The 17,421-nt window shown below is 40.8% G+C and overlaps 1 protein-coding gene across 4 annotated transcripts in view; it reads left to right on the top strand.

Moving 5' to 3' along the window:
- CDKL5 (cyclin dependent kinase like 5) overlaps positions 1–5,903 on the top strand; it is a 163,474-nt gene extending 157,571 nt beyond the window's left edge. For 2 of the 4 annotated variants that reach the window (XM_087427669.1, XM_087427670.1), the window contains exons 17-19: positions 1,658–1,780; positions 2,942–3,061; positions 5,504–5,903. In XM_087427669.1, the coding sequence (XP_087283795.1) occupies positions 1,658–1,780; positions 2,942–3,061; positions 5,504–5,890 (630 nt within the window). In that variant the 3' untranslated portion in view covers positions 5,891–5,903. Of the gene's footprint in view, positions 1–487; positions 548–1,657; positions 1,781–2,941; positions 3,062–5,503 lie in introns of all 4 variants that reach the window. The other 2 variants (XM_087427671.1, XM_014791134.2) reach the window with 2 other exon arrangements.
- The last annotated feature ends 11,518 nt before the right edge of the window (positions 5,904–17,421 follow it).

Raw genomic sequence — 17,421 nt, 5'->3', positions numbered from 1 at the left:
TCTCCACTTGAACTTACTCTTTTTTAGGTTTTCACAAGTTTCATTTTTGATATGTAAAGTAACTGCCAAAATATCTCTGCACAGGCCACAATGACTTAAGCCTTCCAAACCAAAAGTTGTTTATATCTCTGCATTTTTTAATTAAAGGAAAAAAAAAATCTTTAAAGGACTTTGGTATCTAGAGTAAGGTTTCCAAAGAGCACTCAGTATATCCTGCCAGACCTCAGGCTCTTAAGCCTGACATTGTGTTAACTCTGTCTACTTCGAATAAGCATTCAAACAGAAGTAAAGTTAGCTTTTTTTCACTCTCTAGAACTCAGCAAAAGAAAACTAGGTAAACGAGGTTTGAAAGATTTAAAGCGTTGCGGCTTTTGCATGAGATTCAACGAAGTGGAAATCTGACGCCCAGCGCACATAGAGAAGCAGGACATTTTAAAGCCTCCGAGGGTCCTAAATCTAGTTTAACTCCTTTATTTCACTGCTGTAGGAACTGCCCAGGCAAGTTGTGACCTACCTGAAGTCGCACAATCAGTTGGGTGAACTAGAGGTGGGTTCTCCTGAATAGCAGGCCCAGGCTCAGTCCGTGCCACAGGCCCACTTGTGTGGAGAGCCTCCGGCTGCTTGTTTCTGGGCTCTCTTGTGACCTCTGTGCTGATGCAAGTTAAACTCTGCCCTGAGATCCCTGTCATGGGAACAGGAAACTTTCTGGGCTGTTGTACTCAAATGTCTTCGTACACATACCCGTAAAAGATGATCTGAATCCCTCATATACATTCTAGTTCTGACAATTGAGATATCCAAAACAGGGAAAAGTGGTGCCAAAAAATAATTCTGTATTGTAAAGGTGCCTGCTTTGACTCAAGCAAATCTGGAAGCCGTCTTGGGAAATCTGGCTTCAGTTCCATATCCAGAGAGTTACGTAAGCCCTCAGAGCATATGGTGACTTTGCCAACTTGGTAATTGTACCCTAGTTAGTATCTTAACTGGAATCATGCTTCAGTTTAAATATTGAACTTTCTGTTTCTTCACTTTGAAAACCCATATTCTGAATTGCGGCAGATATTTTCCACGTGGTGAATATTTCTAACAGTGTAGAACCAGGCTTCTTCCTCAATGGTAGAATCCTGCAACAGTGATACTCCTCTTCCAAGTGACGTTTTCTGGTTCAAGAGTTGACCATGTTCAAAAGGGTTTGCAGTATCTTTTTCTTTTTTTTTTCCTACTAGGCAGAATTATGGTAGATTATTTAGTTGCTGAAGTCCTCTCTAGCAATTAGGAAAAGATTGAAATTCATCAATAGCTCTTTAAACACATTCTTTATAATAATCATATTTCTGATAATAAATCCTTAAATGTTTTTTAAGCTTAATGTGAATAGATGTGTGTAGATCTCTAGGCATTCCTACTATAGGTATGGATCACGACCACATGTTCTTTATATACATGGAAGTTTGTGCGTGTCTTGAATTTACATTGTTGGCATCTTCATATCCAGGTGAGAAATGACACAGAACCCCTCTAGATACACACACAGCACAGATTCTTCCAGTGACTGTTAATATTTCACAATTTGAGGGCTTCCAAGGGCTAGGAGTTTCATAAGAACACCTTTTTTTTTTTTTTTTTGCAATTAGTTTATTTGTATCTTATGTTGCAGACAGATTCCACCAACGGGGAGAATCCAAGCATCAAGAAATCCCTCTTTCCTCTTTTTAATTCAAAGAATCATTTAAAGCATAGTTCTTCTTTGAAAAAGCTTCCTGTAGTCACTCCACCCATGGTACCCATTTTTACGTATGGTAGCCCTGAAAACTGCTCCAGTAAACTTGTTTTACTGATGACAACAGCATGTCTTTTATTTTCATGGGGTCATATTCTCTTTGTGCTAGTTAAGTACCTGAGCCAGTTCCATAAATTCACCGAGATATCAATTCTTTGCCATTCTGGATTTTCTGAATCAGTTAAGGAGGTTGACACATCAAAGGCTATTATTGAACAAACAAACTAGCGAAAGGCTAGCTTGGGTTGTCTGATTAGCCAGTTGTCAGCAGACAGCATTCATAAAATCCCTTATTTCCTGTAAAGAATTTGATTAACATTTACAATTAACAGATGTCTTTTCGTTTGGCTCCCAAAGTTTATTAACACTTGGTTGGCAGTTTGTTTCTTTGAAACCAAGTGGAATTGACCAAATTGAGTGAGCTAGCAGGCTCCATGAAAAACAGCTTCTGTTAGTTGGTGATTTGCTCTTTCCTTGCCTGGTTCTAGTTTTTGCTGGTCACTTAGTTTAAAGCCAGAGCTTTTGCTTGGCATTTGGCATTACTCTCCTGTGTTCACCAAAATTGGTGAATGGACCAATTGCATTCGTTTAGAATTCATGCCACAGATTTCCAGCATTTTCATAGTGCATAATGCTAGACCCAGATTTACTGGGCAGTGTCTTGGGAATCTGATTCAAACCATACTTTCCCACTTCGCTATCCTTGAAAAACCTGCTAGACTTCTTTGACACCACCAAATACAGCGTTTGGATCACTTTCCCAGCAGAAACAAATTTTTGTTTTATTGAACTGGTTCATAACCTAACTGCAATATGGAATGAGGATACGACAGCAATTCCTGGTACAGCCCAATTTAACTGCTCTCTCTTACAGCGACTAAAACTAACAGCATGGGAATGCTTTAAGGTTGAGGTTTTAACAAAGCTGCATGACATCTGCCAATTTTTCCTAATGCGGGGAAAATTATTAAGAGGGCAGTAGAACTTAACTAGCATCACTTGCATTGTGAACATCGGGAGAATTTTGGTTTCCTTTTTATTGGGTCCTTTTTTTTTTGAGTTTTGGTTTGATTTGCTTTTGTTCTCCTCTTGGGTGTAGTTGTATATCTTAATTAGGCTTATTGGTGTGCTTATTGAATCCTTGTTCATGTTCTGCTCTAGGTGCCCAATTCTGATGGCCCCGATCTTCTGACATTACAGAAAGCCATTCACTCTGCTAGCACTCCGAGCAGCAGACCAAAGGAGTGGCGTCCTGAGAAGATCTCTGATCTACAGACCCAAGTGAGTGGTGCTTGCATCACTCCTAGGCTCTCAGACTCTGCAGTGACCGGCTCTCCTGAGGGGAGGGCAGGGTTGAGAAACTTAGCCTCTCAATGTTACGACAAGGCTGAGAGCCTCCCTATATTATACCCTCACTAATAGCCAGATGCATCTTAGGAGTCCAGATGAATCTTGCTTCAGTGACCATGTCCTACAGGAGATCCATTAGCCTTCACCTAGCTGGGGGGTTGGAGAGGATTAACAGGGGATGATTAAGACATCCCAGCCCACAAATACTCTGCAACCTAACAGAGAAAATCCATAAATAACCATAATTCATGGTAAAAAGTGAGGCGTGCCATAAAACGTAGGGGAGAGTGAGAGGAGGTAGTGGGAAGACTAAGGTTTCATTGAAGGTGGTAGCGTACGAATTGTGCCTTGAAAGACAGATATGACAACCTTTCTTGAAAGAATACTTAAACTTCTGAAATCCATACTATTTTTGATGCAAAACTGGAAAACAGTTGCATTAGGAGCTGTATGTTAGACAGTATTGTATAATCACGTTTATTTGCCGTAGTGGGGGAATGAGCAGAAATTGAATCAGTAAATTTTTCAGGTAGCTGAGGTTTATCTCCTTTGAACAACTATTTTGATTAGAAATGTTTTAATATTGTATCTTTTCAATATCCCATAATGAGCACAGTAACATAATCTAACTTATTTTTTGATCATATTCAATATTTTATAAATCCATTATTCTCCTATACTATAATTTCTGACAACCCTCATGGGCTTTTGAGGCTGTACAGTTACTGGTGCCTATAAATGACCATAGATTTCTGTGATTTGGAGGAGAGTCTGTTTTTATAGGATCGTTGTTTACTTTCTTTAACTGTAAGGTGTTACTTAGAGTTGCTCAGGAGTTTCCCAAATTTCGATTGTATTTGCCCAACCATTTATAGTTTCTGCTTCTAACATAATGGGGGGTGGAGAGGATGTAGAGAACCAGATATCCAAGTTATTGGATATGTATAGGAACTAAGAGCACAAGGCTCTGAGCGAGGGCCTGATGTTCTGTTCCCAATTTACAAAAAAAGAATATGGGGCTTTAGAACTTTCTTTGTATAGCCATTTCTTTTGCCAAGAAGCTCTTTTCAGGTAATTTTCTTTCCAGCTGAACCCAGGTTATTGTAATTGCTTAATAGTTACATGTAGTCAGGGCTACAAAAATCACCAGGAATCTCATTATATTATCATACCAATTTCATTTAAAAAAAAAACAGCAAAGAACACACTTTTGAGCATTTATGGTGTGCAGTGTACTATGCCACCTCCGATGGGGGCCACAAAGCTTTCTTGGACAGACTTTGGAATGGCCATGGAGGATGCTTCCCCAGGAGCAATTTCTACTTGAGTCAATTCTCAAGCAGTTTCCCTTGGATTTCAGTGCCCTCTTCCTTCAAATCTTGCAGTGTTCGTTGAGATCGTCAACGAACTCATTAAAACTTTGCTGAGCCCTTGGATGCATGGCCCTTGAAGATTGGCAGCCAAAGGTGCCCCAAGGCTAGGGCTGCAGCCTGAGTCCCATTGTCCCCGGTGAGGGCCTTGAATTTCAGAGTCCTTTAGCATGCCTCTTCTGTGGGGAGCCCGCAGGGCAGATGGCTTCCAAGACCCTCCCTTCTGCCTTGAGACACAGTCCCCCTCCACAGTACAACACCCAGTGGGGCCCAGGCATCAGCCACATAGCAGACAGGCCCATGTTAGGAATGGAAGGCCTCCTGTGTTTTAGGGTCTGTAGGGCTTTTGCTTGTTTCTCTGTGCTTTGCATTTTTTAACGCCCAAACCTTACCTTCCTCCTGCCGCAAAAAAAATGAAAACAAAAACCAAAAAAAGTAAAAGTGCAGAAAGGGAACATTCAGATTTTGCAATGTCAAGGGAAAAGGGGACTCAGAGAGATAAGAACAGAAAGGGATATACAATTTTTAGCTGAGTACGTTGCTACCTAATTGAAACATTACATTTTTTCAGTTTCTCTTGCAGCTAGATGTGGTCGTATGGCTGAGTTCTGGCTGGTGAAATACAAGTGGCAACTTTACGTGAAGCTGTTAGAAGGTCTTCTCAGAGTGATGGGCATACCCCTTCTAGTGCTTCTTCCTGCTGCTTGAAGCACGAGATCCCAGTAAAGCTGGGCTGCAGCCAGGTAGAGGGGCTAGGCCTTTGATCAGCCACCACACCAGGTCCAGATTTCTCGTCTAGACTTCTAGGCTTTTTCACTAAAAAAAAAAACTTTGGTCTTATCTGAAAAGAACAAAGGAACAGATAAGGCTGAACTAGCTCCTCCTCTCCCATGGCAGCCCTCCCTGGCTACATGCAGTCCTCTCAGATCTCCCTTCCATCTCCCCCTGGCTTTGGAGTCTACTCTAAATTAAATCCTCCATGTACTCTCATCTTTTCTTTCAGAACCAGCCATTAAAATCACTGCGCAAGCTGTTACATCTCTCTTCAGCCTCAAATCACCCGGCTTCCTCAGACACCCGCTTCCAACCCTTAGCAACTCAGCAAACCAAAAATTCCTTCTCAGAAATTCGGATTCACCCCTTGAGCCAGGCCTCTGGCGGGAGCAGTAACATCCGGCAGGAGCCCACACCAAAGGGCAGGCCAGCCCTCCAGCTGCCAGGTCAGATGGACCCTGGTTGGCACGTGTCCTCTGTGACCCGGAGTGCCACAGAGGGGCCTTCCTACTCTGAACAGCTGGGTGCCAAGAGTGGGCCAAACGGGCACCCTTATAACAGAACAAATCGGTCCCGAATGCCAAATCTGAATGATTTAAAAGAGACAGCCTTGTAATGTGTGCTGGGTGGGTGGGTGGGTGGGGAGACGGGGGGGGGCAGGGGGGCGAGGGACAGCACAAGCCAGTTGGGAGGGGAGGGGAGGGGTGGGATGGTTGGGGAATGGGCTGGTCCCGGGTGGTAAGCCAGTATTTTCAGCTTTATGAAGGTGTGTGCAATATTGTATGTGTGGAGCTCTGGCTCCTCACGGCCACAAATGCTAGTCAGGGATCTTAGAGCCACAGGAGTTCCTTAGGGATTGCCAGTCCCCACGGGTCTTTCGTGAGAATGGATAGAGTGTGCCATTGAGGAATAAGACATTCTTGCCAGTTTCTCCCCCTTACTTTCCAGCTTTAGTGCAATCCCTGTTGAACTTGGGAAAGCCAGGACATGTTCTGGCGCTGCAAGGGATAGAAGAATTTGTGTTGACCGATGCCCTCACCACAGATTTTTTTCTGCCTAGACTAAATGTGGGGTTTATTGTAATCCAAGAGTATCCCTTTGAAGGGTTAGCAGATGAACTAACTGTATGTCTTAAATTGTTTTCTAAACTTCCATATTTGATAGGATTTGTAACATTTATTTATAATTAATTAATATTGTACTGTTATAATCATACCTTTTATGTTAAATGTAAAGTTATTTTGAGCTGTTTGGAACATTGTGAAGCAGTGGGACAGCTACAGTAGTTTCTATAAAAACTAAACAGTAACATTTATATATTGCATCAGGAGTATTTTATTCTATATATAAATATATATATATGGTAAATATCTGTCTGTTTTATAAATATAATCATTTAAAGAAAGTATCGTTATGACACTATCTGCCATATTTTTATACATTTGTGATATGAAGTGAGTATTATACTTCTAATCAAGGGAGTTTAATTGTGGCTATATGTGACTGTAACAGTAGGAACCTTGCTCAACCTTTAGGCTCCAGCAGTAGCCTCCAGACATGATCCTTGTTAGCAGATGAGATGCAGCGTTTCTTTCTGACCCAAAGTTGGCTAGGCCAGTGAGAACTCCAGAAGGCCTCATCTCTGTCCTCACACAGTTGACTCTTGTTCGTGTCCAGGGACGTTCCTTGCACCTGAGGGGAGAACAGATCCAAGGTTACTCATGGGTCTTCATAGAGAGAATATGCTCTTCTACTTAGCATTAGCAGAGAGCATAAACCAAAGATTTGCCAATGAACATTCCTAGTTGCGAGGTTGTAAGAGGCACCTGTCTGCACATCTGGTAAACCAGCTCTATGCTTCTGAATCCTGTGCACTGTACCGGAGACTCTTGGTTGGTGTGCTGTGAGATACATGTGTGGCATTTCTATTTCTAAATGCTTTTTTTGTTATTGCTCTTTCCAGTATATTTAAAAGGCCCCTGAAGCAATTCCAGATGTAGAGAAAATTCTATACCCATTTTTTTCTTCCTGGGACTGTCCATTTATACCAAGGTTATCATGCACATAATACACACACATGGTCAGACAGAACAGGACTCATCTTTCCCTCATTTGATCTCCTTCAACTCCCAAGTTACTCCCAAATGTCATCAAGGCCTTTGGCCAACAAGGGTTATAGCCCCGTGTCTCTGGGCCATCCTTGACAGAAATCAGCTCAACACCATCATCCATCAAGAATATTAGATTTTTAGAAGTAGTCTCTTAGCAATAATATTTTTAAAGATTCCCTCCCACCCCACAAAGAGGTAACTTTTCGGTATTTCTGACTTGTCCCAGGATTCTGAGAGTGTCAGCCCCGGAATCACGTCAGCTGTAATTGAAGTGTGCTGAGTTACTGTTCCCCCTCCCCCAGATTTTGAGAATCATAGCGCTGATGATTATGAAGATTATAAAGAAAGAGGTCTTAGTTTCCTTGAAGCTTAAATTGTGTGCATATTGCATTTTTATATAACTACTATAATGATGTGTATTGATTATATATAGAGGTCATTTTAAGGTGCTTTTTATTTAATTTTAATAAGTGTGATAGGCACTAAAATGAAACTCAACTGGGTACTATCAATCATTGAAACGATTTGATTCTAACCAATAGTTTGCATGCTCTTCAGTTCTTTTTATATCTTGTGTCTTTCACCAGTTCAGTACTGTTCGAGTAGCTCTGACTTTTGGCTTTTCCCAGGCAGCTGCTCAGTTATATAAGTGGTGTGGACCCCTAGCAGTTTTTGCCTGGATACTAATGACTCTAAAAGGGTGTGTAACTCTTCTTTTTCATACTAGATCTGTACCTTGTATTCCCCCTTGCAAACCAGAAACTACATTTTTTCCTCTGGAATGACTTCTCACTGTGCTGTGTGCTTAGGAACTGCGCAGTCACATTGCCATACTGTGGCATTTGAGGCTCGTTGTCACCTAGGGGCTGGTTTCCCATGTTTTCATCCTTGCTAACACTGGGATCTCAGATGTTATGCAGAACATTTATGTTTATGATGGTTCTTCAAAGAAGGGCTAGAATAATTGCCTTCTACCTAGAGCAAAGTAAACCTAACCGATGAAGAGTCAATACGTACTTTTCGTACATTCCCAGATTTGAGCCGGAAAATATCTACAGTGTTTTCAACTGGTGTTTTTGAGGTAGCTCTTTTATCCTCTTCTCAGCTTTCGTCCATTCTGACTTTTCATTGACCTCGGTAAGCTATAAGTGAACTACAATCCGCATTTCTAGCATGGATAATTCTCTTCTTCTCGTAGAGGGGAATGGTAAAGTTTTCTCTCAAATCTAATGGGCTTTCTCTTAGTTTTTAACTGTTGTTTTCCTCTGGTTGATGAATTGTTGACCTCACAAAGATTACCATCCATGACAAGAAGGACTTGATTTAAAGTCAGAAAAGTCTGCATTTTCTTTAGGAAGGGAAATTTGTGATATCCATATTCTATTATCTGCCCTAACTTCCTAAAGGATAAAAAGGCTGAAGGAAGGCTTATTAATTACTTTGTTTTGTGGAAGTATCACTGATCTCCTTTTGAAAAGAAACTCTGCTTTGCTGTTTTTCTGCTTTTGCTTTACTACCATCCTCATTTTTCTTCTTAGAAGTTCTAAATGAATTTTTACTGAACCTTGTTTGGTCTCGATCTGAGGTTTAGCCTCTCTCCAGAATCCAAGACCAAAAGTGCTCCATGCTAAGGGGCTCAAGTGAGCTGTGTCTACAGCAGTGGTTCTCAACCAGGGCCACTCTTGTCTCCCGGGGACATTTGGCAATATCAAGAGACATATTTGGTTGTCACAACTGGGGCTGGTGCTGTGCTACTGGCATCTAGTGGGTAGAGGCCAGGGAGGCTGCTAAACATCCTACATGCACAGGACCCACCCCCACCACCCCTCAAATGAAGAATGATCCAGCCCCAAATATCAGTAGTGCTGAGGTTGAGAATCCCTGCTCTACCATATTCCAAGCCCAGCAGTCTGCTGAGTTCGGCCCTGTCCTTGTTCTCTCCAGGCTACGAAACTGCATCAGTCAGTGACTTCTTCAGCATCAGTCTTCTACCACTCTTCTTGAATCCCTGGAATCCTATCGCTCGTTTCCATCGTCTTGGGCCTGCTAAAATATACATCCTTCGAGAGGAGACCAGAGTTACTTTATAGGTGTTTGAGAACTTAAATTCTAGGTCAGCATCCTTAGAAAATCTTGCATAGAGCCATGAGGCTTATATTTAGAAGTAAGCAGCAGCCTAGCAGATTGGCATGATTTTTACCAACTGCTCAAAGGTATCCATGGGTTTTAGCTGTGTCTCCCAAAAGAAAATGTCTTTGTTTTTTATTCAAGTCATTTAATAGCTCTTTACAAATAATGGCATACGACAGACCGATTAGAAGCAAAAAATTCTTTATTGGTGGTTGTGATGTGGCTGTTATAGGAGTATTTGTGCTGTACGCTTTGGTTAATCTGTTTTAAACCATGCTTTAAGATGCACCATATACGGTTGTACTGTAATTCTCGGCTCAGAGCTACGCTGGTTAGTTTCTAGTCACGTCATGTATTATAAAGTATGCTGTGGTTATAGAGTTAGCCAGTTAAGCATGTTCTTAACCTGAAAATTAGTGGACTTTGCTAGGAAATGCTATCCCATTTTCCCTTCCCAGCACCTCTTAGTTAACGTTAGTATCCTCAATTCTTAAACTAGTTTTTAGAGTAAATAAGGAAAAAAGCCATTTATTTTCTTCTAGCTGTGTATTGAGAATGACTCATAAGTGTACAGCTTTTCTTAAAGGCCAGAGGATTACTTTCCAAGTTTGTAGAAGGCTCCGTCTATTTCTGTTCACCTAGGTCCTGGTGGTGACCCAACTTTCAGCAAGGGCGATCGCTCATTGCGACTTATTCCTAGAGCTCAGCTGGGACTCAGCAATCTGCGTATTCTCTCCTGGTCAGAACATTGTTTTCTGGAGAGCACTGCTTTTCTATCTAGAAGTTTGTTACCTCCTGCATTATAGTGGGATATTGCGCTCCCTGTGAGCACTAAGATCCATAGACTCATCCTTTTGTGAACTGGGAATGTGGTATGATACACTGAACCAAGTCCGAAAATATTGAAATATTTCCTCGCCTCCTTCAGTTCATCACTAATAAAGTGTGTAGGCAGAGAAAACTTATTCATAGTTTAAAAAAAATGGTTTCTTTCAAAGGGGCTGCAGAAAAGACAGTACAAATGTTTTAAGTGTCCTGTCGCCAATCCCCAGGGCCAGAATCTCACAAGAAGTTTCTCTCAGAGACTTAAAGGGCCAACTTACAAAACAAAAACTTGTAAGTGGTTCTGATTTCTTCCTTGTGCATCTTGACCAGCTGAGATATAGAATATCTTGTGGTCTGATTCCACTGGGTAACAAATTCTGTCTTAGAAACCATGAGTAAATGCAAGAAAATGAAGCCGTGACAGGATGAGTCTCTCGTCTGTCTGTATACACACAATGTGGTAGAAGTAAGGTGGCTAGGAAACTCTGGGCCTGCTGCCCTAGAATATTCTATTTCTTCTTTTTTAATCAAATGTACTATAAAAGATCATAGACTTTTGTGCCAAGTCAGTTATCGCGTGAATATTCATTTCTTCCCATAGTGCTTTGTTAATTCGTCAGCATTGGTTGGGCCTGGTCCTGGCTCCACCTTTCTCCGCTCCAGGCGCTGACCCACCTTTCTGTGTATTTCCTATAGGCTAGTAAATATGATCACGACCTGCCTTGTATTTTCATTCATTAACTGTTTACTCCCAAATTTGAGGGAGGTTTGTCATCTATTTTGCCAGAAAAAATTTGTAATAGTCTGCACGTAGGACTTCTAGGGCCAAAGAACCGCGATGGTGAAACTGGTTTTGCTTTGAAGGCCCTTCATTCCCCACAAGGTGAAGCTCTCTGAACCCCATTTGATCCTTAGGTTGGATTTCCATCCTCCTTTGGAATCTTACAAAATCGGTCTCTATGTTGTATGCAGATTAGAAGTTGCCTTGTTTGCTACTCTTCCAGCGCTGAGTATCAGGGAGAAAGAGGCCTTATCTGCTCCTCCGTTTGACAGACTGCTAAGAATTCCTCAGGACTTCCTTTGGTTTGGGATTTTACTTTCCCAAAAGCCTGATCTGGTTCATTTCAGGCATAGACAAGCTTGTTCTAGTGCTCTGCTTCAGAGCTAATCGGACGAAACCCAGGAATAGAAAAGGTAGATGCCTTGACTTTTGTCCCTGTTGAGGGATTAAAGTGTTTATCGCCAGAGTTGTCAAAATCTCCAGTTACAAAGCATTCAGGGTTTCCAGGAAAAAAACAATGCTTTTCCTCCTGGAGAACTTTTAAGTTCTCCACAATGGCTTAGATTTTCCAAAATGGAAAGCGAAGCTTGTTGAAAATCCATTTTCACAACAGATACACAATTAATTATAGTCATGTCAGTCTACTTCCCTCTCCTTGTTTCCTCCTTGGTCACGGATTGAGTCAGGCTGGAGGGGTAATGCTGTGATTGCAAGAAGGACATTCTCACGGTAAACGTGGATTGATTAACAGAAACAATTAAACCAAACAAAATAGTTGCCCCTAATTCCTATCTCCAAGAATTAATTGCTTTGTGCCATTTTGAATTCAGGTAGTTATTCTGTATATACTTAGAAGACTATTCTGAGCTTCTTCAATCTCTAGGAAGTTTGAAGGGGGAATCTGGGAAGACACAGAGCAGGGTCACTTTTGAGAGCCCTGCTCATGCATGAAAACAAAAATAGGGATAAGCCAGAATGATGTAACATCCAAATTTGGTAGATGATGAATCAGTGGAAATTCTTAATTGCACAGACTTTATAATCCATAATACAGAGTGTAATTCCATACTTTTTACTGTGGCAAGGGTGTGACGTGGTGTTAACCTTTTTAATGTTTGAATCCAAACTGAATTTAAAGTGTTGACTATTTAAATTCCTCACAAGCTAATTATGAACCATTTGTAAAGTGTTTCTATGACTCTTTGTATCATGTGTTGGTGCATCTTATCAAGTTTTTTCTGGCATGTATTCCATTCTAAACTTATGTAAAATTTCTATTGTTGCTGTAAATATTATACAAATATCTATTCCGTGGTAACCTTAATTATCAGCATGAAATGGTTAATTTTTACTGAGCACAATGTATTTTTGAATGGATCTTCTCAAATGTCTTTAATAAAATGCAGATTTTGCACTGACTGATGTGATTGCCAGGCTGTCCCCATCTTGAGCACTGTGGCCCCTCATATTTGAACAGCAAGCAACTCTGTTAGTTCCTTCTTTGTAAAGAACTCGTTTGAATTCAAATGAGGGATAATGGGCCTTTGAAGTTGGAATCAGTTTAAGGGACAGAAATTAATGTAAAGCAGGGCAAATCCTGTTGTTTAATGATGTTGATAATTTTTTTTTTTTTTTTTTTGTATTTATAAAGCTTTTTTCCCTTCTGGCATTTTGAAAACTTTGGTTTCTTTTACATCTGAGTGTTGTCTCCTTTGCGTGTTGCTAGATGCTCACTTGGTGGTTTGGGGAGGATGGGAAGAGATGCCAACCTCCTGCTCAGTGCCCGGGAGAAAGCAAAGACGGACAGCTTCGTAAGGGTTTCTTCATGTTTTAGAGCAGGAGGTTGGCAAACTTTCTGTGAAGGGCTAGATAGTAGATATTTGAGGCTCTGCGGGCCATAGGGTTTCTGACACAACTACTCAACTCTACCACTACACAACTGTGCCATTGTAGTGCAAAAGCAGCCCTGAGGATATGTAAATGATGGGTGTGGCTGTGTTCCAATCAAACTCCATTTACAAAAACAGGCTGGAGGCCAGTTTACTGACCAGTTTTAGGCCCTCACTTTTGTCTTTAAGGATAAGAAGACCAACTGAGTTAAATGCTGAGTCAGGGGGGAAAGAACTTAAATTTTGTGATAACATATAAATATTCCCCAACTTTATCTTTCTAAACAAATGATACGAGCCGAAACCCCGTGCATTGCATTCTTAAAAGCACTGTCACCAATTTCTTCACTCCAAGTTTCTCCTTAAGTGTCATGGAAACTTGGGGTCTGTGATTTCAACTAGACTTTTTTTATCAAGACTGAATCAAAGTATCTGGGGCTTGTCATTTTTTTGTGTTCATAGCACTTACTATGGCTGGGCACAATGCCAAGCGTTTTACTTTTATTATTACATTTACTTTTCACAACAACGCAATGAAGTGGGTAGTATCCCCATTTATAGATGAGTAAGCTGAGGTTCGTGGACTTGATGTTAACTTACCCAAGGTCACCCAGCTGGGATTTGAAGCTGAGTATGTTCACTGTAAAGCCCATACCCTTCAACACTACTAAACAGTGCAGCCGCTGTGTCTCCGTGTATAGAAACTGACATAGGGTTCATGACATGGGACTATTCATGTACCACCTTTCCTCCCATCTCCCAGCAGGTGGTAATTGGTTTGATTTGAGAATGGAACATTTCACTGAAACAAGTCACTAGAGGTTCAGAGACTGATGAAGTGGCTAAAAGCTCAGGATCTGGACTCAGAGTGCCTGAGTGGAATCTTAGCCCCATCACCTACATCTTGTGTGGTTTGAGGCACATCATTTAACTTTCTATGCCTCGGTTTCTTATCTTTAAATGGAAATAATAATAGTACCTACCCCATAGGACTCTTATGAGGATTTAATGAGATGATAACCTGCAAAGCACTTGATAGATTCTCAATAAATATTAGCTATTACAACATTATTGCTATTATTTGTGCCCCAGTTGGGAGCCCTGTGAGGTTGAAAAGGAATGTCACTGAATCATGATGGCTGGTTATGGAGAGCTCGTTAGGCCCTTTAGCTGCACTTATCCTATTTGATCTTCACTTCAGCCCTGCAAATTTGTCTAGGTTAAGACCTCCCAGCTTGGAGCTACTCTTGGGATCATAGGGGAAGCAGCAGCCCTTACAGCTGTGTGTGTGTCAGCAGGCCTCCACAACCCACTCCAGATAGACAAGAAGATAGGCTTCTGTTGGTGTCTGTTCAAAGGCTCGCTTTAGGGGGCCAATCTTCTGGGCTCTGAGACTGGATTCATAGTGGTACCTTTATTTTGAAATACCTTTGCTTCGTCCAAGTAACCTCCTCCCACACTGAATACCAAAATCAGCTCAGATTTTCTTAATCTTGGCAACACTTAATGCTACTTCTTTTTTCATAGCACTTCATTTAGTTGTTTAAAAATCTCCTGCAATATGTTGTGAATATTTTACCACAGTTAAAATCTCCTGCAAGTGTAGACCACATTCTAGCATTTCTGAAAATAAAAGTAAATATGTTAATGTAAGGTAAGAGAATGAGTTTTTGCTACATTATATATATTTAATTGAAAGTTTCCCCCACAAAAGAATACTGCAAACATAGTTCATGTGTTTAATAGTAAGATTCTGTTAGGCTTCAGATGTCCCTCAATAAAAGTTTTATTTTTTATATATTCTGTCATAAATGAAGTAAATAATTTACATGCTGTCCTAAACAAATGACCTGCAGAGAAACATTTTACATATCTCAGTATCTCATTGTTTATTAAATTCTGAAGTATTGACCAATTTCCAATGTGAAATCTCAGCTGGCTTCTTTGCAGAAATTGACAAGTTGATCCCAAAATTCATATGGAAATTTGAGGGACTCAATAGGCAAAACAACCTTGAAGAAGAACAAAGTTGGAGGACTCACACGTTCCAATTTCCACAACTACAAAAGTTGTAGTAAGTTCCAACTTACTACAAAGCTACAATATGATACTACTACAATATGATAGCTACAAAGACAATATGGTACTGGCATAAGGACAGACATAGATCAATGGAATAGAACTGAGAGTCTAGAAATAAACCCTCACCTTTATGGTCAATTGATTTTCCATAAGGGTGTCAAGGCCATTCAATGGGGAAAGAAGAGTCTTTTTGACTAATGGTGCTGGGACAACTGGACACCCACATGCAAAGAATGAAGCTGGACGCCTACCTCATACCATATACAAAAATTAAAATGGATCAAAGATCTAAATGTAAGAGGTAAAACTATAAAACTCTTGGAAGAAAACATAGGAGTAAATCTTCATGATCTGCATTTGGCAATGGTTTTTCAGGTATTACACCAAAAGCTCAAGCAACAAAAGAGAAAAATAAATTGGACTTCATCAAAATTAAAAAATGTGTATTTCAAAGGACTCCATCAAGAGAGTAAAAAGCCAACTCACAGAATAGGGGAAAATATTTGCAAATCATATATCTGATAAGGGAATTGTATCTAAAATATATAAAGAATTCTTACAACTTAATAATAACCTGATTTTAAAATAGGCAAAAGGATCTGAATAGACATTTCTCCAAAGAAGGTGTACAAATGGCCAGTAAACACATGAAAGTATGCTTAGTATCATAAATCATAGGGAAATGCAAGTCAAAACCACAATGAGATACTACTTCATACACACCAGGACGGCTATCATCAAAAAGATGGTAACAAGTGAAGAGAAATTGGAACCCTCATACACTGCTGGTGGGAATGGAGCCACTTTGGAAAATCATCTGACAGTTCCTCAAAAGGTTAAACATAAAGTTACCGTATGACCCAGCAATTCCACTCCTAGGTATATACCCAAGATAAATGAGAACATATGTCCACACGAAAATTTGTACGCAATTGTTCATAGCAGCATTATTCGTAATAGTCAAAACGTGGAAACAACCCAAATGTGCATCAATGGATGAATGGGTAAACACAATGTGGTCTCTCCATACAATGGAATGATATTTAGCCATAAAAAGGAATGAAGTCCTGATACATGCTATAACATGGATGAACCTTGAAAACACTGCTAAGTGAAAGAAGCCAGACAGAAAAGACCACATATTGTATAATTCCATTTATATGAAATGTCCAGAATAGGCAAATCTACAGAGACAGAAAGTAGATCAGTGGTGGCCTAGGGCTGGGATGGGCAAGTCGGTTGGGGGGTGATGGCTAATGGGTACAGAGTTTCTTTTTGGGGTGATGAAATTTTTCTAAAATTGATTGTGATAATTGTTGCTCAATTCTGAATATACTAAAAGTCATTGAATTGTGCACTTTAAATGGGTGAAATTTGTATGTTACGTGAACTTGATCTCAATAAAGTTGTTATAAAACAAAAATTTCCAACATGAACAATTATTTGGAGAACCTTTATCTGTGCCTTACACTTGCGTTCTTTTCTTTTTTCCCTTAACTCTACTTCCTTCCTGTGTCTGGAGTGCCAATTGTAGACCTGAACTCTTAGGCTACCGCCATTTTCTTTGACAATCCGTGTCATGATAAAAGTTCATTCAACTTTCCCAATAAGGGTCTCTGATCAGGCATTCTGTTCAAAATGGATTTGTCCACGAGTCCTAAGGCCAGACAAGGATTTTTTTCCCCACCCTGAATTGATATGTTTACATTTGAGATTGAGCAGTGAAAAGCGTTTTTCCAGGTTCAAGTATACAGCATGGGGTTAGACAGATGCTGGGTTAAATATGAAGCTGTTCTAAGCCCAAAAACACCAGGGGAGAGATTTGGGGCCTTTAGGAGGCTACCCACTCACAGAAAAGGTGAATGTGATGTTCAGGATGGTGTTAGTGTGAGTCCATTTGCTGGACTTGGCATTTGAAAACAGAAAGTAACTCAAAGAAACGAGCTGCCGGCAAAGGCTGCACCGCGTCAGGGCCAGGACAGTCTTGGATTCCCCAGTCTCGTTAGAGGGCCTGCATCCTCTGATTCCATCCCTTCTCAGCCCCTACTTTCAAATCCTCTCCTGCCCATCCCCCATGTCATCAGCCTGTCCCAGGGAAGCGTCTGAAAACTCAGATTGAGCTATAAATGACCAAGGAGACTTAACACTGTTCCCCCAGCTCCCTGCTTAAGGAGCTCCTCCAGGAGGGGAAGGCCAGGCCTGTTCCTTCCCAGGGAGGTTTCAGCGTCAGGAACAGGTGTGTTTGCGTGTTGCAAGACAAGGGGGCAGAGGTTGGAAGGTTGGGTTCTCCAGGAGTGTAGCCACGTTGGCTGTCTTAGGATGTTGGTCC

This window comes from Ceratotherium simum, chromosome X, assembly GCF_057802395.1.
Source record: "Ceratotherium simum simum isolate JZ-2026a chromosome X, ASM5780239v1, whole genome shotgun sequence".
Taxonomy (NCBI): domain Eukaryota; kingdom Metazoa; phylum Chordata; class Mammalia; order Perissodactyla; family Rhinocerotidae; genus Ceratotherium; species Ceratotherium simum.
This window is presented reverse-complemented; position numbering and strand designations above follow the sequence as displayed.